The sequence below is a fragment of the Pleurodeles waltl genome, chromosome 10 (assembly GCF_031143425.1).
Source record: "Pleurodeles waltl isolate 20211129_DDA chromosome 10, aPleWal1.hap1.20221129, whole genome shotgun sequence".
NCBI classification, from domain to species: domain Eukaryota; kingdom Metazoa; phylum Chordata; class Amphibia; order Caudata; family Salamandridae; genus Pleurodeles; species Pleurodeles waltl.
This window is the reverse complement of record NC_090449.1, coordinates 898,406,757-898,428,680: the sequence shown is the minus strand read 5'-3', so window position 1 is coordinate 898,428,680 and position 21,924 is coordinate 898,406,757. Positions and strand designations below refer to the sequence as shown.

General features: G+C 45.4%; 1 protein-coding gene across 1 annotated transcript in view; it reads left to right on the top strand.

The window, feature by feature from the left end:
• LOC138262460 (protein FAM133-like) overlaps positions 1–21,924 on the top strand; it is a 101,239-nt gene that overhangs the window by 65,485 nt on the left and 13,830 nt on the right. Inside the window, exon 5 of the mRNA XM_069212355.1 lies at positions 8,591–8,677. Coding sequence (XP_069068456.1) covers positions 8,591–8,677 — 87 coding nt within the window. The remainder of the gene's footprint in view (positions 1–8,590; positions 8,678–21,924) is intronic.

The following is a 21,924-nucleotide window of genomic DNA, read 5'->3' as shown; positions in this document are numbered from 1 at the left end:
AGGCATGACCTCTGTCTTATGTCTATTTGGCAGGTAGCCCAAATATTCCTCAAAAGACTGACTCAGAGATAAAAGGTTAGGAAATTACATTGGGATTATTAGAGACAATGGCCCTCATTCCGACTTTTGCGGGTGGCGGGCGCCGCCCGCCAAGCGGAAACCGCCATTTGGCCGCTCCATTCTGGCTTTCCCGCTGGGCCGGCGGGCGCCCGCCAAAGGAGCGCCCGCCGGCCCAGCGGGAAAGGCCCTACAACAATGAAGCCGGCTCCGAATGGAGCCAGCGGAGTTGCAGGGGTGCGACGGGTGCAGTTGCACCCGTCGCGATTTTCACTGTCTGATATGCAGACAGTGAAAATCTTCATGGGGCTCTGTTAGGGAATGGCCAGTGGCATGGGCAGTGCAGGGGCCCCCAGGGGCCCCATGACACCCGTTCCCGCCATCCTGTTCCTGGCAGTAAAAACCGCCAGGAACAGGATGGCGGGAAGGGGGTCGGAATCTCCATGACGGCGCTGCTTGCAGCGCCGCCATGGAGATTCAGCCCAAGCAGGGGAAATCCGGCGGGAAACCGCCGGATTCCCTTTTCTGACCGCGGCTTTAACGCCGCGGTCAGAATGGGCATTGAAGCACCGGCAGCCTGTTGGCGGTGCTTCCGTGGCCCCCGGCCTTGGCGGTCTTGGACCGCCATGGTCGGAATGACCCCCAATATGTCATCTGCATATGTGGCTGTTTTAAATATGTGTGAACTGAAAGTAACACCACTAATCTCTGTAGAGTCTTTAATCATTAGTAAATACGGATCAATGCCCAAAAGAAATAATAGTGGAGAAAATGGACAGCCCTGGCGGGTGCCTTGATGTAAGAAGAAAGGGGAAGAACGAGACTCAAACTATTATCCTTGCAATGGACATAATCATCAAAGAGAACATTTTACCCAAGTTATATCGACCTAAAATAGCTTTAAGAAAAGGCCAGTGACCTTATCGAAAGCCTTTTCAGCATCCAAGGCTTTTGCAACTTAGGCAGGAGAATTAATAAGGGATGCTTTTTCGATCACTTGACAAAAAAAGACGAGTATTATCACATGAGATCCTACCTTTTAACAAATCTGGATTGCAAGTGGTTAATTAATTTGGTAATCAAACGTTCCAGGCGTTTCGCTAGAATCTGAGAATAAACCTTTGTCTCCATATTTAAAAGGGAAATAGGGCTGTAATTCTTTAGTTCAAGATGATCCGTCCCTTCTTTAGGAATCGCAACTATGGTGGATTCTGCTGATAACCTTAAAACAACACTGGATGTAACAAATTGAAGAAGTAAGGATTCTAAAGTAGGTAAAATAGTGTCAGCAATAGACTTGTAGAATTCATCTGGAAAGTCGTCCGGCCCCGGGACCTGTCAATCTGGTTATTAAGAGGGATGTTCTCCTCTTCTGGAAGGGATTTTATGGGGACTTGACTCAAAAAGTTCACACATGCATCTACTGTGGTTCCAGTCTTCAGAGCATAGAGAGTTTCATAAAAGTTTTAAAAAATCTCCAATACGTCTACAGTTTTAGTTTTGATGGTCCCTTGAGAATCTTTAACCACCGTTAATAATAGAATTATTATGTTTAAATTTAAGAAATGCAGCTAAGTACTTACCAGCTTTATTTATTAGAACAGTTTCTTGGTTGATTGAGCTTGCACCGCTAGGTGTGCTTTTTTGCTGATAAAGTTATATTCATATTTCAGCCATGTAATATCTACCAATAAAAAAGGGTCCATGAAACATGTAAAAAACCTGGATGTCTTTATTCTTTTTGGACATCCAACTGATAGAAAGACCTCTGCCAGTACACTTTAAAGCATCCCAAATAAATACTGTGGAAGACACTGAACTAGAATTTTCTTTCAGAATTTGAGAAATCTCATTACTCAACCATAGTCTGTTTTCTTTAGAGTCTGAGTTCATTCTCCAAGCGCTCTGCCTGGGTCGTGTGCATGAGAACATAAAGGATGCAGTAATGGCAGTGTAATCAGATACTAGAATCGGTTCTATTGAGGAGTCAAAAACATCTCGAGATGAAATTATGAGAAGAAGAAAAAAACGTAAAGTTACTGCCTGTGGGATTCTGTAATCTCCATATGTCTATTAATTTATATGTGGTGCAAAAGCTGCGCATAGCTTTATGAGCCCTTGTTGGCCTATAATGAAAGGTAGAATATGTGTCAAGAAAGATATTCATGGAAGATTGAATTCCCCCTTTAGAATAGGGTTTGCAGATTGAGGAAAAGCATACATTTTGGAGCTGATAGTGTGCCAAAATCGAGAATCATAAATGTTTGTAGCTTAAATAATAACTGCATAAAGTTTGCCGTTGCCATGAGAAAGTCTAACTATAGTCCACCTGCCTTTATCATGTTCGACAGATATAATCGAAAAACCACAGCGTTTTGTGATAAGTATAAAGATACTATTCTTTTTTTAATTGGCCGGGGAGCAAGCTACATCAGATACCTGGCCAGAGCGCAGGGAAAGGGCATGCTTGTGACCAGTCTTAGTTTCTTGTAAAAAGAACATGTCTCCTTTAAGACCGATAAGTAATGTTGTATCTTTTTACGTCTTAATGGGTGATTTAAGCCTTTTGCATTGAGAGATATAACCTTCAAGTCAGGCATTGGAGAAAATGAGAATAGATCCAAGTATTAATTTGATCATAGTTCTCTGCCAACAGAAGGGCAAATGAAAGCAGCATCTATCTTAAAAAAAAAAAAAACCTGCAAAGTGGATAGAGGAAATAAGGAAAAGAGTAGATAAGTGTAAGGCACACACAAGAAAACACAGAAAAAAACCCAGGCAAAAAACACACAACCAAAAGTAATCTCTAAAAATCGAGATGACTGGTCCCAGGGAACAAAGTATAACCCTTGGAGGCTCTTGGAGCATCCACGCATGGAACGTAGTGATTCACTGCACCAAAAGTCTGTCAAAGTCACACATATTAAGATCAAATTCACCAGTAGATTTGGGGGGGATATAGAGGGTTAGCACATTTATGGTAACATGTCATAGAAGCAAATATAATACACATCCGGTACATCAAAAAAATCACTGAAGAGTAATAATAGTGAAAAAAAGAACATTAGTAAAGTCACCTACACATACATCTTTAGAGTGGAAAAGAAAATGAAATGGCTTACATATCTAAAATGCCATTCTTTATTACAAAAAGAGTAAAATAGACAACTAATAATCACAATAGGTGAGAGAAAGAAGGAAGAAAGGAAAGAAAAGAAACGAAACCCCCTCCCCCATCTCCCATCAGCACACAATATGAGGGAAGCATTACTTATATCATACAATAACTAAATAAACTGAATATTAGACAGAACATAACCGTCTCAAGAAGACACACTCAATTTGTAACATCTCTGTCTTTGACAGGTTAAAGACAATTGTATTTCAGGCAGAAGAGATAACAGCAAACATATGGGCAAAGAGAAATACCTCTGCACAACTAAAAACGGATACACCAATATACCTTAGAAAATGTCAAGGTGGGGTGAAAGAATGGGGAGCCACAAGCACCATCTTTGTGTATTTGAGTCCGATGTATTGTCACAAATGATGGCGAGTTCTGATGGCTTATCGAAGATTTGAGGTTTACCCTTAAAAACAGTGTTGTAATGGGAGGGACCAGCAAACGAGAAGGGGATATTACTTTCAGAAAGTCTATTTTGTAGGGCTAAAAAGCCCTTACTCCTTAACACCGTACCTCTCGTAAAGTCGTGAGAAATGGAAATCTTAGATCCTTGCCAAAAATAACCTTGGATTTCTTCACCTGTGCAACAATGAACCCTGTATGGTGAAGACGTAAAGGTTTAAAGATTTCTGAACATGGAGATGTAGTTTAACGTTGAAAAGGTGGTATCCAATAGGAATGTTTTATCTCAAAATCTCTATGTGAGGATATATGGAGGGTAGCTGGGATCCAAGATTCCAGAAATCCACCATAGAAGATTTGTCATAAGAGTACCACGTCTATTACGATCCTCTATATCATTGACGTCTCTTTTGAGAGAAGATACAACCTGTTTAACCCTTTGAAGATATTTCTTCTGAACCGTTACACTATCTTCTATATTACTGATTTTGCCCCCAGCATGGTTAATCCTAATGGTCGGATCTTCCATGTCCTTCCTGATGGCTGCGACCTCCTATTCAGAGAGACCAGTATTAGTTTTAGTACTTTGAGCAATCTCATGTACATCATTAAGTTTGGATAATATGGCCTCCATTGTTAGAGTCTCCGGATTTGCAGTTAATAATGGAATAGGGGAGTGGAGGATCTTGCTTTACACATTTGAATTTCCCCTTAGTGTCTTTATCTTTAGAGCCTCCAAGTTCAGGCATGATTTAGAACTGAGATAAAATAACAAGGGTGTAAAGGAAACACCGTTGTAGAGAGAGAGAGAGAGAGAGAGAGAGACACCAAAATAGTGATAAAATATGAGGCTCAAAGAAATAAATGCATGGTATATCCTATGACAATCAAACCGTTTTATCAAAACTTTTCAAACTACGAATGTTCTGAAGAAATACCTATCTGCTAACACTCCAAACAACATCTGCCAAAAGAGCACTTCTGAGAGGCGCACAATCAATACAGTACAATGTTGCTGGCATCCTGAGACAATACCCAACAATATTAGGAATGAGAAGCATGAGGGACAGAAGCAAGTAAACATATGTGGCTGTGCAATTTCAAAGTAAGCCCATGTCTTGAGAAAGGTGCACCATGTTGTTACTTTAATGGGGAAAGCACAGGTATTATATGGGGATGGTCATCAGAAAATACCCCAACATGCTTATAGATGTAAACCTCATATCCATGGAGAAGAGGGTATGAAAAGAGTTCAGCAAAGGCTCTAAATATATAAACGTATGTCACATTCCACAGGGAACTAAAGTCTCGTGTGGATCACGAAGAGCAGCTGAAAAGTAGATAAGACCATGTATTTAAGTCTTTTGCAGGAGTGATGTGTAGATCATCAAGCATTTCAGCTCTGTGATATAAGGAAAGCCAGGAGTGCGGGGTGAAATTAGTGAGAGCAAGACTCACCCAGAGCGAAAGAGGATGATAGGCATCTCGCAGTATTCTCCTATGCAGCGCAGCTCACTTGGAAGAATCGCTGGACAAAGGGATATTACAGATGATGTCATCTTGGAAGCCATCAAATCATATTACAAAAAAGATATTTTAAATAATCAGTACACTCCGAAAACACCTCCTACGTTTGTAGGGTAACAGATTCAGAACTTGGCATCTCCCTGGCCTTGAGCTGCTTCTTTCTCCTTAGGCTTGATGTGATGAACAGGTGGTCCTTGAAACATCGATCTACAATATATATTATTAATACATTAAATCTCAGGCCTACCCAGCTCAATATAGCACCATCAACAGGGTCTATTTCAGTTCACCCATCCATCTGCGTCATTCACAAGGTGGCATCACAGTCCACTACGGCTCGGTGCAATGGAGGCTGCACAGAGCTTAGGAAAGAGCTGCCATCCAGCGCGGCGCTCAAGCCACACCCCCAGTCTTGTAATAAGTTATAAGACCCTACTCTGATTACTTCATTGCACATACAGTGGTAGTGCTAAAACATCCTCAAAATGTATCCAATTGTTCCATATGTGGTAACAGTGCAATTGTTTTATGTGCCAGCCTCATGGTTTCCAATACAAATCATTAAAAAAATGCATGCTTACGTAGGGGTTTTCCATTGACACTCTTTCACCATTGGTCTGTTCAGATGTCACTAAAATGATGCTTCTTTTACCGCAGCACAATGTATAGGCCAAGTGGACCACCCCACTTCATCTATTAGATGCCTTTAATTTTGTGTGGCTGCACTTTTTCCCTTGCAAATGTTTGCAGACACCTATAAAATAGTTCCCCATAGAGATTTTAGACACTTGTATTTCCCCAGTGACTGCTAGTACCCATGTATAGTAGGGTATCGGCAACTATTTCCATACCAAACAAAACATTTATTCAAAGTTGCAATGTCGACTCATCACTGTAAGCCAACTTTGGTATATTTATTTATCCTGTGTAAAATGAGCATAGGTCATTAGAATTAGTGTTTGTGCAAATTTCTCAGGCCTCACACCTGCAGCTTTGTTTTTGACATTTCAAGCACTTGCATCTGATTTGAGAGGGACCTAGAGAAATTACTTGATGTGCTGCACTTTTGTGAAAGAACTATGAGGATTTTGTACCTCAGTTGTGCAAGTCATATGATAATGACTTGAAGAACTGCACCTTTGTGCAAGGATCTTTAGGATTTGCCATCTGTCTTGAGAGGGACCTCTAATAATGGTGTGAGGTACTGTAGCTCGATAAAGAAACTTCAGTGCATTTGTATCAGATTCCAGAAGAAACCCTAGGAACAAATTGAGGAACTAGAGATTTGTGTATGTCTTGTGAGCCTCAATAAAAATCCATAGTAAAATGCAAATATTTATAAAAGTGTATTAATAAAAGAACCTTGCCTCAAATATCTTTACCTATTGTGTTGCTCCGTTGACATTTAGGGGGTCATTCCGACGGGGCCGGGGATGCGGGAGCACCGCCAACAGGCTGGCGGTGCCCCGCAGGGCATTCTGACCGCGGCGGTTTGGCCGCGGTCAGACAAGGAAAACCGGCGGTCTCCCGCCGGTTTTCCGCTGCCCTGGGAATCCCCCATGGCGGCGCAGCTTGCTGCGCCGCCATGGGGGATCCCGACCCCCTCACCGCCATCTTGTTCCTGGCGGCTCCGACCGCCAGGAACAGGATGGCGGTGAGGGGTGTCGTGGGGCCCCCGTAAGAGGGCCCCACTTTGTATTTCAGTGTCTGCTTTGCAGACACTGAAATACGCGACGGGTGCCACTGCACCCGTCGCACATACCCACTCCGCCGGCTCCATTCGGAGCCGGCTTCCTCGTGGGGAGGGGTTTCCCGCTGGGCTGGCGGGCGGCCCTCTGGCGGTCGCCCGCCAGCCCAGCGGGAAAGCCAGAATGGCCTCCGCGGTCTTTCGACCGCGGAGCGGCCATTTGGCGGCTCCCTCCAGGCGGGAGGCTCCCGCCGGGCTCAGAATGAGCCCCTTAGTTCCTTTCTACCACAACATCTAGCAAAGAACCTTGGCCTTTAAAATAAGCGATTATTGACATACACATCTAGTGCCACTCAAAAACCTGTTTGATAACAATATGGTTGAAGGAACTTGACTTTACTAGTGACGTCTTGTACCTTATACTAGAATGTCATCACAAGTGTTTTGTAGTGATCAAGACAGTTATTGAATTTTAGCAACTTATTGTTTTACTATTACTGAGAATATGCCCCCTCACGCCCCATCATACACTATAGGTAAATGGAATAGCCCACTTCAGCCAGTGAGTACATTAACTTTAAGGTGACTTTTAGATTGCATACCTTTGTACATCCACCTAAACATCGACACCCAAGGTTAGCTGCTTGAATACACTTATATTTAATGGTGAATGTACATTCATATGTGTATGTTAAAGCCAATACTCATCAGCATATTGCAGTTCATTTAAAGCATTTGCATCTGACTCGAGAGGGACCTCTAGAAGCAACTTGAGGTTCTGCAGGTTTGTGAAAGAATTTTGCTGCTTTTGCAGCTGAATTGAGAGGGACATCTAGGAACCACTTCAGATATTGCAGAGTTGTCAATGACAAGCCAACCCCCAAAAATGAAAACTTCACAGTAAAATCTATAAATATTATAACAAACAAATCCTTCATCAAATACCTTTAGTACTTTGTTTAACCAACATTGACAGTCTGATTCTTCCTGCCACAGCGCAGGACTCTGGCCTTTAATATTAGCTCTAGGTATGTGCCTCTTAAAAAAAACAGTTTGCTAAGAATACGATTAATGGCACTGTGACTGCTAGTCCCTATATATACTTGGTAATTGCAATATTGAATCATCATATACCAACATTGAAATTTTTTGTTATCCTATCGATGGAAAACAAGGACAAATCATTATATTATCAAAAGTATACATTGTTGTTTTTATGTTGACGCCATATCCCCTTACCTTCGTGAAGGACATTTGGAGCAGTTTTGTATCGGACTCAAGCGGGACATCTGGTAATGAGGTATTGAAGCTTTGTGAAATACTTGTTAAGCAGCTGCTTACTTCAGAAGAACATAGAGTAAAGTTTTGAAGGGCTGCAACCTTGTTATAAACTTCAGGCTGTTGATTTTGACTTGACAGATATCTAGTAATGACTTGAGATACTGTGCAAAAAAAACTGTATGTATTGACTTTGCTTTTGTGCTTGATCCGCATTTTTTGCTGGATAAATTGTCTATTTGTTCTAAATCCCCTCCCCCCCCACCCCCCCTTACTCCTGAATGGTGCTGGATTTTAGCTGCGAGAAGGAAATAGTGTGAAAGAAGTAGCATTAAATATGTAAAGAAACCATCTGATTGCAGAATAAATATCTCAGCAACGTCATAAAGTTCACTATCTAAACACCTCCGTTCGCGTCAAGCATAAATACACAACTTTTTTTTTGTTTCAAACAGGATGCCAGCAGTCCGAGCCGGAAAAGGAAGAAACTGGATGCTGGTTCTACATCAGAGTCTCTGTCCGGATCGGAAGATGAAGTTGAGGTTCATATGCCCTATAATTATTCAGTGATAATCCCTATCCATTCACAAATTGTGGGAGCACTGTCGTTTGACTTCTCCACTGCTAGAATGTTTGCACATTCTAGTTCTATGTTTTTGTTTTAAACAATTTTGGTATAATCTTATGCCGTGATCTTAGAGGAGGACACACCGCTAGAGAACAATTGTTGCAGGTAAGTAACCTTTCCTTTCTCTTTTCATAGTACAGTAACAAGCCAAGATGAATGTAACTGCTCCCTTTCAGACCTTTGTAGGCTGCATCCTATACTCCGCTGGGCAAGCTGCTTATAGTGGTTGGCATCTAGATGGGGGTTGTGACTCTTGTACTCGTCTGTGGGTCAGCCCTTCTGTTTTGCCAGGTCAGTGCATCACCATGGAGGCAGGTAGCACTTTGAGGATTGTTCTTTAATGTTGCCTGCTGCAAAGTGGCAGTGACTTTCCTTCTGGCATGTTTCCCTTTTGCTGGGTCGTTTGTTTTGGTGCGGCTTGAAGTGCCGACCCCAGATTGCATATGACAGTACTTTGTAACTCTGCTGGGGAAGAAGACATGGGTGGCCATTACAGGTACCTTCTTGCCATGTGTGTGTGGTCAATTCTCCAATGAGCCCATATTAAGATGATGGCGACAAAGTTGCCTCACAAGAAGAATGCCAAATGCAAGGTGCCACTAATCTTCCTTTACCTCACTCCTATACACTAGTAACCAAAATCGGGTAAGTAAACAGTCCTAAAATAGTGCAAACAGTAGAAAATACAACAGATTGCAATAGGCCTAGGGGCAACACAAACCATATACTAAAATAGTGGAATGTGAATGTTTAATTCCCCCCTAGGCAAGTGTAGTGTGTAGAGGGGTGCTGGGAGTGTAAGAGAACACCAAAGGTAAGTAAAGTACCCCACCCGAGAGGCCAGGAAAGTAGGAGTAAAGTACAGCAAGTTTCCTCAGAACGCTCTACAAGTCGTGATCAAGAATTATACAAGAACCAAGCAAGACTTCAAGCAACCAGCGACTGATTCCTGGACATGAAGACCTTTGGAGAGAAGAGACCAAGTCCAGAAGTCGAAAAAGAGTCCAGGAAGAACAGGAGCCCCTGCCCACCTGGAAGAAGGTGCAAAAGTGGATTCTTTGGTTGGAAGAAAAGTACAGAAGTGCACCAAAGAAGATAGCTGCGGGTTCCTGCTTGGTGCAAGAGATGTCCCACGTTGAGTTGTTGGATGCAGACTGTTTGCGTCGCTGCATTCCGCCAACAAGCCTTGGTTCACGCAAGTACGCGGTTTGCGTCAGAGGAGCTGCTTGGACGCAGGAGGGACCTGGGGGTCTCAACTCAGGCTGAGGAGATAGAGGGGGCTCTCAGCACTTCAGAAAGCCCTTAGAAGACCAGGCAGCACCCACGGAAGTCCCAGAACTCTGGGAAAAAGGAGTTGCAAAGTGCGGTCATCGCAGCACTACAGTGGAGTGTCCCACGCCGCCGGAGAACAACTCGGAGAGCTGTGCGTAGCAGGATGGAGTGCTGGGGACCTGGGTTAAGAACTTTTGGAAGAAGTGGACAGGTGCCCAAGGAGCTGCAGAAGACGCAGTGCACAGAGGTACTGTCGCTGCACGGGGAGGCAAGCTCTTACCTCCACCAAATTTGGACAGCTGGACCTTTGGACAGTCTGGGTCACTTCGGTCCACCACCTGTGTTCCAGGGAGCATGCTCGTCGCCAGGAGAGGAGTTCTAGAGTACTGGTTGTCGTCGCAGAGAGGTGCCTGCTTGAGCAGGGAAGTGACTCTGTCACTCCACGGAAGATTCCTTTGGTTCTTCTGTTGCATGGTGAAGACAGGCAGTCCTCAGAGCGTGCAATTGCTGGCTGAATCTGAAGTTGCAGGTCACAGGAGTCTTCCTGGATACTTTGTTGCAGTTACAACGGCTCCTGGAGCAGTCTGCGGTTGATCCGACGGTCAGAAGCTGAAGCAGAGGAGTCGTGGAGGAATCTTGCAAACCAAATCTGAGGAAACACCCAGAGGAGAGACGATAAAAAGCCCTGAGAGGGGGATTGGCTACCTACCCAGGTATGCACCTATCAGGAGGGGTCTCTGACGTCACCTGCTGGCACTAGCCACTCAGAGGTCTCCAGAAGGTCCCCACACCTTGGAATCCAAGATGGCTAACACCAGGGACACTCTGGAGGAGCTCTGGGCACCAACCCTGGCGTGGTGATGGACAGGGGAGTGGTCACTCTCCTTTCCTTTGTCCAGTTTCGCACCAGAGCAGGGACCCGGGATCCCTGAATTGGTGTATACTGGATTACGCAAGGAGGGGCACCGTTTGTGCCCTTCAAAGTATTCCCAGAGGCTGTGGGAGGATACCCCTCCCATGCCTGTAATACCTATTTCCAATGGGAGAGGGTGTAACACCCCTCACCTAAAGGAAATGCATTGTTCTGCCTTCCTGGGATTGAGCTGCTCAATCCCCAGGAGGGCAGAAACCTGTCTGTAAGGTGGCAGCAGCTGGGGCTGCAGTGAAAACCTCAGAGAGCTGGTTTGGCAGTACTAGGGGTCCATGGTGGAGCCCACAGGGTGCATGGGATTGGCCCCCAATACCATATTTGGAATAGGGGGACAATTCCATGATCCTAGACACCTCACATGGCCATATTTGGAGTTACCATTGTGAAGCTATATATGTATATATATATATATATATATATATGATTTGGCCCTGGACACCGTGGGGGCACCTTTGCTAGTGCAAGGGTGCCCTCACACACAGTAACTTTGCACCTAGCCTTCAGTAAATGAAGGTTAGACATATAGGTGACTTATAAGTTACCTGGTGCAGTCAAAAATGGCTGTGAAATAGTGTGTGCACTATTTCACTCAGGCTGCAGTGGCAGTCCTGAAGAAAGGTTTGTATGAGCTCCTTCTGGGTGGCAAAAGAAATGCTGCAGCCCATAAGGATCTACTTGAACCCCTTTGCCCTGGGTACCTAGGTGCCATATACTAGGGACTTATAAGGGGGGTCCGGTGTGCCAATCAGAATTGGAATATGGAGTCACTAATCTATAGTGACTTATTTGGTACACAGAGAGAGCATAAGCACTGGAGTTCTGGTTAGCAGAACTCCAGTGACACAGTCAAGCATACTGACAACACACATAGGCCACAAACTATGAGCACTGGGGCCCTGAGGGGTCCTCTTTAGTGCGTAGGGTGCTAGGGGCCCAAGGTCACAAAAAACACCAGCAGTTCAGTTTCGCTTGCCCTGGGTAGTCCATGTGCAGAGATGCTGGATGGGTTGGCTGCCTCACGCACTGCATGGTTGGCGAAATGGGGGGCCACCTACAAATCGGCTGCAGAGGGGACTTGGGGACATGGTGCCTGGTCTGTTGAGGGAGGGGGTATCTTGGCAGCAGGTTAACACCATTGGTTGTTGTGGACCCAGGCCGGGGAGCTCGGATACAATTGGTTTTGGTCAGCGAGTGCTCCTAAGTTAGGTGCCAACGGTTCTCGGTTGGACCTGCAAGACGGGGTCAAAACAGGACAGCTGGGCCACTCTCTGTGCTGGCCTCTGCGATGCGGACGTCCCTTGATGGCTGGTCAATCTTTGCAGCGTTGGAGCCCCGATTGGACTCAAACAAGCTTTGATTGCTGCAAATAGTCTGGTACCCGGAGTACTGGTGCAGGACGGCTCCAGTGGTTTCTGGGGCCTTCTCACTTGGTGGGGAGACGGATCTGTAATCCTGGAACACGGTGACCTCCTCCTGAGTGCCTGCTGTTTGTGTGGACCCGGTGGTCAGCAGAACAGTGGGGAGACGGATGTTGCGGTTGGTGTCTGCAAGCTGTAGGGAAGTGGCTCCTCCACTTCAAGGGAGATGCTGACGGCTTGGCAAAGGGCTGGAGGCCCTCCGAGGCTTTTGGGGATGCACAGATGCAGGACAAGTAGAGTTTTTGTGATTGTTTGGACAGGGGCAGGTAGCAAGGCAGGATTTGACGCCAAAAGTCCACAGTCTGCATTCCTTGCTTCTTTGGCTCTTCTTTGTCCTCCTTTTTCTTCAGTCAGTCAAATCTGTCCCTCTGGTGTCAGGGGGCCACCTAAATAATCAATTTAGGGGCCTTATGGGGAATGTAGGGTAGTAGCCAATGTGCTGCTTACCCCTGTGGTGACTATACCCCTGTATAGCCACTTCCTGTAGCAATTGATCATAACCTTGCCCCAGAATTCCTAATTCTACCAAAACAAGATTGTGTAACCCAACCTTCGTGGAGCACATCAGGCAGCCCACTTTAGGGTTGTGGCTAGCCTGAAAGTGCAACACGGCTACTGCATAATTTATTTCTCACCTGTTCTAGTGCCAAATGGGCTTTAGTACAGGGGGTGACATCTCCCAGGTGTGGAGGAAGCTGGGGTTGCATATCAAAGGCAGCAGGGGCTTTGAAGTTACTGGCCTTTGGTATGTAGATTCTCTAGCCATTCTGCTGGAGGTGTCAGTCAGTCAAGTCTTTATTTAGTAAATTTCTTTGACCATAAAAACACAAATAAAATCCATAGGACATACATACATCAAAAGTTAAAAACAGTTTGAAAAGTCAATACAGACCTCATTCATTAAACAAATAAGATACATAAAATCCCTTTCGTACAATAACAGCAGCAAAACAACTCTAGAAGGCCTCCACATGTCTCATCATATGTCAACTGGTAATCAATAATCAAGTAAAGTGCATAGTTTCTTTATTAGACAATAGCAGTGACTATATAACTGAGGACAGCAGTGCAAATTTTGATGGAGGAAAGATTTTGCAGGTGAATCAACCCCTCTTTATGAGATGTAAAGTGTTTATTCAAAAGTATAATCTGGAGGAGTCATACAGTGTGCAAAAAAGCATAACGTGTGGGGTCGATTGAGCAGTAATGGTGTCACAGAGGTACCAAGGGAGGGATGTAAACCAAGTGTCTAAAGGAAAGGCCCCTAAAAAAATTAAATGCTTTTAATCTTAGCCTAGTAAGATAGAATCTGTTCTCCAGATTAGTTATCCAGGACAAACATTGTTCCATACCTGGGGTTATAGGGATTTGTACGTACCTTGTAACAGTTGGAAAATCAAGAATATGCTCAGATCCGGATTCCTCTCTAACGGATGCAAAGACCTCTTTGGGAATCTTTTTAGAATTAAGGGCAATGTTTTCTGATCAATTGAATAACTGTCTTAGTCCCTGACTGTAAAATGTATTTTTGTATATTCCAGTTATGGGATTGCAGGTATATTATCTAGACTTGGACAACCCGCTAACACCCGCCTTGAAAATTGCACTTTGAGGGTACTCCATATCTTTAGCCATAAAAGGAGTGGTGCCAGGCTTATCTGGTCCTGTGTAAATCCTAAAACTAGTACCGTGCGGGCAGTGAATCTCGCAGTAGTCCTTGGGAGAGGTAGAATCCTACACAAGAAACTATTTTCTACTACCTAAGTTTCTTTGACTGAGCATGTCCTTAAACTCCAGCTCCATAAGAACCCAAGGCTAAACATTTACTTTTGTAGAGTTGGGTCAGCTCCCTTATTGGTTTTTGGCCAAGCCTTTTGCAAATCTAAATACTGCATCACCAATTGCCCCCTTTTTTTTTTTTACAATCTGTGTGTCAATACCCTGTCCCATTCCCGACCATTTGCACCCCATAAAATGACTAAATAGTTAAAGGTAGAAACTTTATCAATGGGTCTTCCCTCTACAAAAATAGTTTTGATTTAATATTCTTAGAGCTGCATGACATAATAAAAGATTTATGCTGGTTCACCTTAAGTTTGACTTTGAACATAAAATATTTGAAACCATCTAAAAGACCATTTGCTGCCTGGGATAAAATAACTGCATAATCTGCATATAGCAATACCAAGACTTCCTGGGTGCCAATTCTCTAGGGATATCTTTGCTACAGTTGCTTAATGCTTGATCTAGGGAGTTAATATATAAAAGGAAAAGGAAGGGATCTAGTATGCACCCCTGCCTGACGCCTCCGACCACCCTTATCGGGGCTGTGTGGTCCCCATTCCATGAATAGTGCACTTTAGTTGTAGAGTCTCGATGTAGATGTCTCATGAGATCTAATAACGAGTTTTTGATACCTGCCTGTTCCATCAGGACCTACAAAAAGACTCCATCTACCAGGTCAAAGGCGCAGGAGAGGTCAATAAAGGTCATGTGTAATACACCTCTCCAGGCCTTGACGTATCTTCCAATAATGAGCATGAGATTGAGGGCCTGCTCTACAGTTCCCAGACCTGGACGGAATCCAAATTGAACTGGGCTAAAAAATGAATTTGCCTGAGCCCACGACTCTAACTTCCCTAAGATGATACACCCTAGGATCTTCATTGTTAATCAACCCGTGAAATAGGGCAGTAATATGTGGGTACGTTCTGAACACCTTTTTTTTATAGATGGGTACGATTATGGAATCTCTCCAAGAAGCAATCGGGCCCTTCTTCTCTGCAGCCCTCAATACATTTGTAACTAGAGGGGCCCAAAACTCAATGTTTGATTTGAACAGGTCATTTGGGACTCCATCGGCCTAGGGGCCTTTCCATTGGTGACACTCATTATAGCATCAGTTACAGAGGCTAAATCCACCAGGTTCGCTACCAATTTATCATCAGTGGGGAAGAAATCATGCCCCTTTTCTACCCCGTCTGCACACTCCCTATTATCTGGATAGAAGACGGCTGAATAATGTGCAACCACATCTTGTTTGGGAATTTGACATGTGATCTCAGTGAGGGGGTTATCTGAAAAGAAAGACCTTTAACTGTATTGCTTTGTATAGATCTTCCCAAGCACTCGCTTTAATATCATGTTTTCTATCCTGAAGAACTTGCTTATATTTGAGCCTAGCCACCCTGACCTCTTGATATTATGAGGGGTTGTGTTAGTGGCTAGCTTAAGGGCTTCAAGAGCTATAGTACACTCATGAGAAAACCAGGAGTGACCTTCTCGCTCTTTGGGTGGTTTGTTTGAGACTAGCCTACTTGATATGGTTCCACTAAGCTCACTAAAACAATCCAGGACAGTTACAGGGTCATCCGTACTGGAGAGGTAACCCAAGATCTCATTACAGTTTGTAATAACAAAATTATCAAAACTTTTTTGGGTTGATAGAGCCCCATTTTTTTCGCACCCCCCTATTAGTTGATTAACTAACCGGGGCTGTAGTCTTTACAGGCATGCTATCTGGGAGTTGGAATTGAAATCTTAAAGTTACAGGGTTATGGTCGCTGAATGAGAGTGGCATACCTCATAAACTGAGAGATGGTAGGCCATATCCCTTGATATCAGAAAAAAATCTATTGTGGAGCCCTTGCTCCTTCCTGTAAATGAGGGTAAATTTTGTTTCTCTCTATCATGCGCCTCAGACGAGAAGATTCAATTTAGAGATACAATCAAATGATTGCGCGTGCATTTAAAGATAATAAACACACCTACCCGTGTTTGTACCTTGTCGACACACTCTGCGACTTGATTGCCCAGCTCTTTAATAATATGAATGGGGTGAGACAAAAAGAAATACAAATAAAAATTGATTAAAAGAATGTTAAAATAGCCAGGCAAACAAAGCTTTAAAATTTGATTGCAAGGCCTTAGTGCTATTGTTGTGACCTTCAGGTTTCTGATTAAGCACGCCACAAAGACCGATATGCCTCCCTTTCCTCACCCAGGAGCAGATGTAAAAAAGATATCAGAGGCTCAAGGTTCCTGGCTACATATTAAATCAAATTTCTCGACAAAGGACAGCCATTCCTAATTTTGGAGCTTGTTGGGGATCCCTCCCATGACATTCTAGGAAAGAAGATACATGCTCTGCCCACCCAAGTTAACCCTTGGTAGGTGTGTATTTGGACCAAGCCAATTTGGAAGGTGGGGTTTGAATGTTTTCCTCCAGTCCCGAAACAGACCGCACACTGTTGTTCTCCTCTGAGTAAAGTCAATCGTTATCATCCAAACCAGACAGGATATTGAATTGGTTGCCAAGTGGTAAGGAAAATATGATTTCAGTCTGTTATGAGAATAGTTTGTTCCCTGGCCCGGTTGTCCCCTAAGGCAGTTGGTCCTAAATGCCTGTTAAAAAAAAAAAAAGTGGCAGCATCTTTATCGGGCTACAGTTTGCCATGACAGATCTTACTTGGGCCAAGATGTCCTCGGCAGTCTTGGGTTTGCGGAAGGTTACAATAACAGTATTACACGGGTAATTCCTGTCTAGGGGTCCAATACTACCCACCTGCCGAACAAAAATAATCTCTTTATTTAGGGCCCAGTGACCATTTATTGTATGATTGACCAAAACAAAACCTTGTTCCTAAGGGACCAAGTTGATTCCAAAGTGCCTGCGGGCAACTGGGGAACATTAGCCGGAATAATGACATAAGGGCAGGAAGCTGGGTGGAGGTCGATCACAATAAGGAAGCTTGTAGCATTGCTGTCACTCCGATTTCCACAAATGATACCAGAGTCGAAGGACTGTCAGCTTGGGGGTAGAGGTTGTAAAGAACCTATGATTCTATCTGGGATGGGAACCAGGTTTAGATTACCAGGCCTATCACAAGCCTTTGTATCATTTTCCCTAGTAAGTGACCGCGAAAAGGGCTTTGATGGTTGTCGGGCCGGAGTTATGAGAACCTGTGAAGAGGGTGGGGCAGTAGCTTAGATAATTAGGCCTTTCCTTCATTACTGGTACAGCCTTCGTCTGACTTTACTAGTTGGTTTAGACGTGCCTCAATGGTAGCTAGGTGATTGTAAACGGCGTGCAATTTGGCATCAAGGAGGTCGCTTATATGGCTCCTAAGGGGCTCCTAGAAATTGGCCTGTAAAGAAAGGGTGGGTACTGGTTCAGGCTGCCCATCTGATTCAAGCACTTGTTTAGATTTGGTCAATTTTTGTTTAGGGTCTCTCTTCCACCACTTAGGTAAATATTCCACACCCAAAGGGCTCAAAGTTAATAGCAGAACTATGATGGGTGTCCCCACACCCTCAGTACTAGGCCCCACAAGCCCATTTAATGAGTTAGTGTCAGGATAAAGAGCAGCTATATCTTTGAAGCTTGGGGTAGCGTCAGCCACAGATGCGGCTATCGAGGAAAGGGGGAGAGGGGGGAAAACCAAGAAGTCCTCTGTAGTCAGTGAGAGGCGCCGCTCAGCTACATCTATTTTATCAGTCACAAGGTCCACCGCCCTCACCAAGAAACTAGCAATAGTCATGCAAGGATGTTTCTGTTGTAGGTCTACTTGCTCTCCTGATTTGCCTTTCTTCTCCCCATATCGCCCCAAATTTAAAAAACATTAAACATGAAAAAAAAAAAATTAAATACACGGATCAGAAAGTGACAAGTGACCAAGGTCTGAAGAGCAAAGGGACAGGGCGTGGCCTGGTCTCTGTTGGTCTATGAGGGGTGCTGCGGGGAAGTGGCCCCACTTTTCAAGCACCTCAGGCCCCCCTCTACAGATGGAGGCTAGTTAACGTGGTCCCACCCCATCCCGTGTGGCCCAAGCAGAGTCTAGTAAAATAGATGGCACAATGCCTCCTGGGCTGTGGGGAAGCAGCAGCGCTTGTCAAGCGCATCAGGGGTCCTCCCTCTACAGATGGAGTGTGGGGACGAAGGTCCATCCCATGCAGCCGTGCAAAGTGTGGTGCAGAGACTGGTAAAATAGATGCTGCGCTGGAGGGAAGTACCCACACTTTTCAAGCACGTTAGGGGCCCGCCCTTGATTGATGGAGGCTGGGGAACAAAGTGCCAGCCCTAGCGACCCAAGCAAAGTCTGGTGCAGAGTCCGGTAAAATAAATGCGGAAGCGGGCGTGTTTTTCATGCACATCAGGCTTGCCTTAACAGATGGAGGATGGGGGGACGAAGTCCCACCCTAGCCCTTGTGGCTCAAGCAAAGTCTGGTCCAGAGTCCGGTAAAATAGATGCTGCACTGGCTCCCGCTCTGTGGGGAAACAGACACGCTTTTCAAACGTGTCAGAAGCCTGCACTCTACAGATGGAGGCTGGGGGACGAAGTCCCACCCCAGCCCGTGTAGCCCAAGCAAAGTCTGGTGCAGAGTCCATTAAAATAGATGGAAATAGATTCCATACTGAACACCCTCCTCCGGAGCAGGCGTTTTTCTGGCCTCTGAGATCATAGGCTCTCTCCTCCAGGGGGTCAGAAACTAGTCTGTGGTATTTGCAAGCCTGACACCAGTCAGCCAGCACACTAGAGAATTAGCAGATTTTAGGGGGCACCTATGGGTGCATTGTAGGAAAGTACCATCTTGCCTGGCATGTTAACCCCATATTTCACTGTATATATGTTGTTTTAGTCTATGTGTCACTGGGACCCTGCCAGGCAGGGTCCCAGTGCTCATAAGTATGTGCCCTGTATGTGTTCCCTGTGTGACGCCTAACTGTCTCACTGAGGCTCTGCTAACCAGAACCTCAGTGGGTATGCTCTCTCTGCTTTCCAAATTTGTCACTAACAGGCTAGTGACTAAATTTACCAATTTACATTGGCATACTACTACACACATATAATTCCCTAGTATATGGTACTGAGGTACCCAGGGTATTGGGGTTCCTGGAGATCCCTATGGGCTGCAGCATTTCTTTTGCCACCCATAGGGAGCTCTGACAATTCTTACACAGGCCTGCCAGTGCAGCCTGAGTGAAATAACGTCCACGTTATTTCACATCCATTTACCACTGCACTCAAGTAACTTATAAGTCACCTATATGTCTAACCTTCACCTGGTGAAGGTTGGGTGCAAAGTTACTTAGTGTGTGGGCACCCTGGCACTAGCCAAGGTGCCCCCACATCGTTCAGGGAAAATTCCCTGGACTTTATGTGTGCGGGGACACCATTACACACGTGCACTATACATAGGTCACTACCTATATTTAGCATCACAATGGTAACTCCGAACATGGCCATGTAACATGTCTAAGATCATGGAATTGTAACCCCAATGCCATTCTGGCATTGGGGGGACAATTCCATGATCCCCCGGGTCTCTAGCATAGTACCATGGTACTGCTAAACTGCCTTTCTGGGGTCTCCACTGCAGCTGCTGCTGCTGCCAACCCCGCAGACAGGTTTCTGCCCTCCTGGGGTCCAGGCAGCCCTGGCCCAGGAAGGCAGAACAAAGGATTTCCTCTGAGAGAGGGTGTAACACCCTCTTCCTTTGGAAATAGGTTTGAGGGCTGGGGAGGAGTAGCCTCCCCCAGCCACTGGAAATGCTTTGATGGGCACAGATGGTGCCCATCTCTGCATAAGCCAGTCTACACCGGTTCAGGGATCCCCCAGCCTTGCTCTGGCGCGAAACTGGACAAAGGAAAGGGGAGTGACCACTCCCCTGATCTGCACCTCCCAGGGGAGGTGCCCAGAGCTCCTCCAGTGTGTCCCAGACCTCTGCCATCTTGGAATTAGAGGTGCTGGGGGCACACTAGACTGCTCTGAGTGGCCAGTGCCAGCAGGTGACGTCAGAGACTCCTTCTGATAGGCTCTTAAAGTCTTGGAAGCCAATCCTCCTTTGTTGGTAGGCAAACCTCCTTTTCTGGCTATTTAGGGTCCCTGCTTTGGGGAATTCTTCAGATAACGAATGCAAGAGCTCACCAGAGTTCCTCTGCATCTCCCTCTTCACCTTCTACCAAAGGATCGACCGCTGACTGCTCCGGACGCCTGCAAAACCGCAACAAAGTAGCAATACGACTACTAGCAACTGCTGGCTTACTCGACTGTTTCCAGGTGGTGCATGCTCTGGGGGTAGCCTGCCTGCACCCTGCACCAGGAGCTCTGAAGAAATCTCCCGTGGGTCGATGGAATCTTCCCCCTGCTAACGCATCACTGGTCCTCTGGGTCCCCTCTCAGCCTGACGAGCGTGGTCCCTGGAACTCAGCAACTCTGTCCAAGTGACTCCCACAGTCCAGCGACTCTTCAGTCCAAGTTTGGTGGAGCTAAGTCCTTGCCTCCCCGCGATAGACTGCATTGCTGGGTACCGCGTGATTTGCAGCTGCTCCGGCTCCTGTGCACTCTTCCAGGATTTCCTTTGTGCACAGCCAAGCCTGGGTCCCGACACTCCTTCCTGCAGTGCACAACCTGCTGAGTTGTCCTCTGGCATCGTGGGACTCCCTTTTGTGACTTCGATAGGACTCCGGTTCACTTTCCTTCCAAGTGCCTGTTCAGGTAGTTTTGTGGGTGCTGTCTGCTTCTGTGAGGGCTCCCTGAGTTGCTGGGCGCCCCCTCTGTCTCCTCCTCCAAGTGGCGACATCCTGGTCCCTTCTGGCCCACAGCAGCACCCAAAAACCTCTACCGCGACCCTTGTAGCTAGCAAGGCTTGTTTGCGGTCTTTCTGCGTGGGAACACCTCTGCAAGGTTCATCGCAATGTGGGACATCCGTCTTCCAATGGAGAAGTCCCTAGCTCTCTTCTTTCTTGCAGAACTCCAAGCTTCTTCTATCCAGTGGCAGCTTCCTTGCACCCTCAGCTGGCATTTCCTGGGCTCCTGCCCACTCTCGACTCCACTGTTGTTGCATTGCTGGTGTTTGTTCTTCTTGCAGAATCCCCCTATCACGACTTATGTGCTCTCTGTGGGTAGTAGGTGCACTTTACACCTACCATTCAGGGTCTTGGGGTGGGCTGTTTTTCTAACCCTCACTGTTTTCTTACAGTCCCAGCGACCCTCTACAAGCTCACATAGGTTTGGGGTCCGTTCTTAGTTCGCATTCCACTTTTGGAGTATATGGTTTGTGTTGCCCCTATACCTATGTGCTCCTATTGCAATCTATTGTAATTCTACACTGTTTGCATTACTTTTTTTGCCATTACTTACCTAATTTTGGTTTGTGTACATATATCTTGTATATATAACTTATCCTCATACTGAGGGTACTCACTAATATACTTTTGGCATATTGTCAGAAGAATAAAGTACCTTTATTTTTAGTAACTCTGTGTATTGTGTTTTCTTATGATATTGTCCATATGACACCAGTGGTATAGTAGGAGCTTTGCATGTCTCGTAGTTCAGCCTAAGCTGCTTTGCCATAGCTACCTTCTATCAGCCTAAGCTGCTAGAAACACCTCTTCTAAACTAATAAGGGATAACTGCACCTGGCACAAGGTGTAAGTACCTCTGGTACCCACTACAAGCCAGGCCAGCCTCCTACAAGCATGTCATAATAAATCCAATACTGGCATCAGTATGGATTTATTAAGACGCGGTCTTT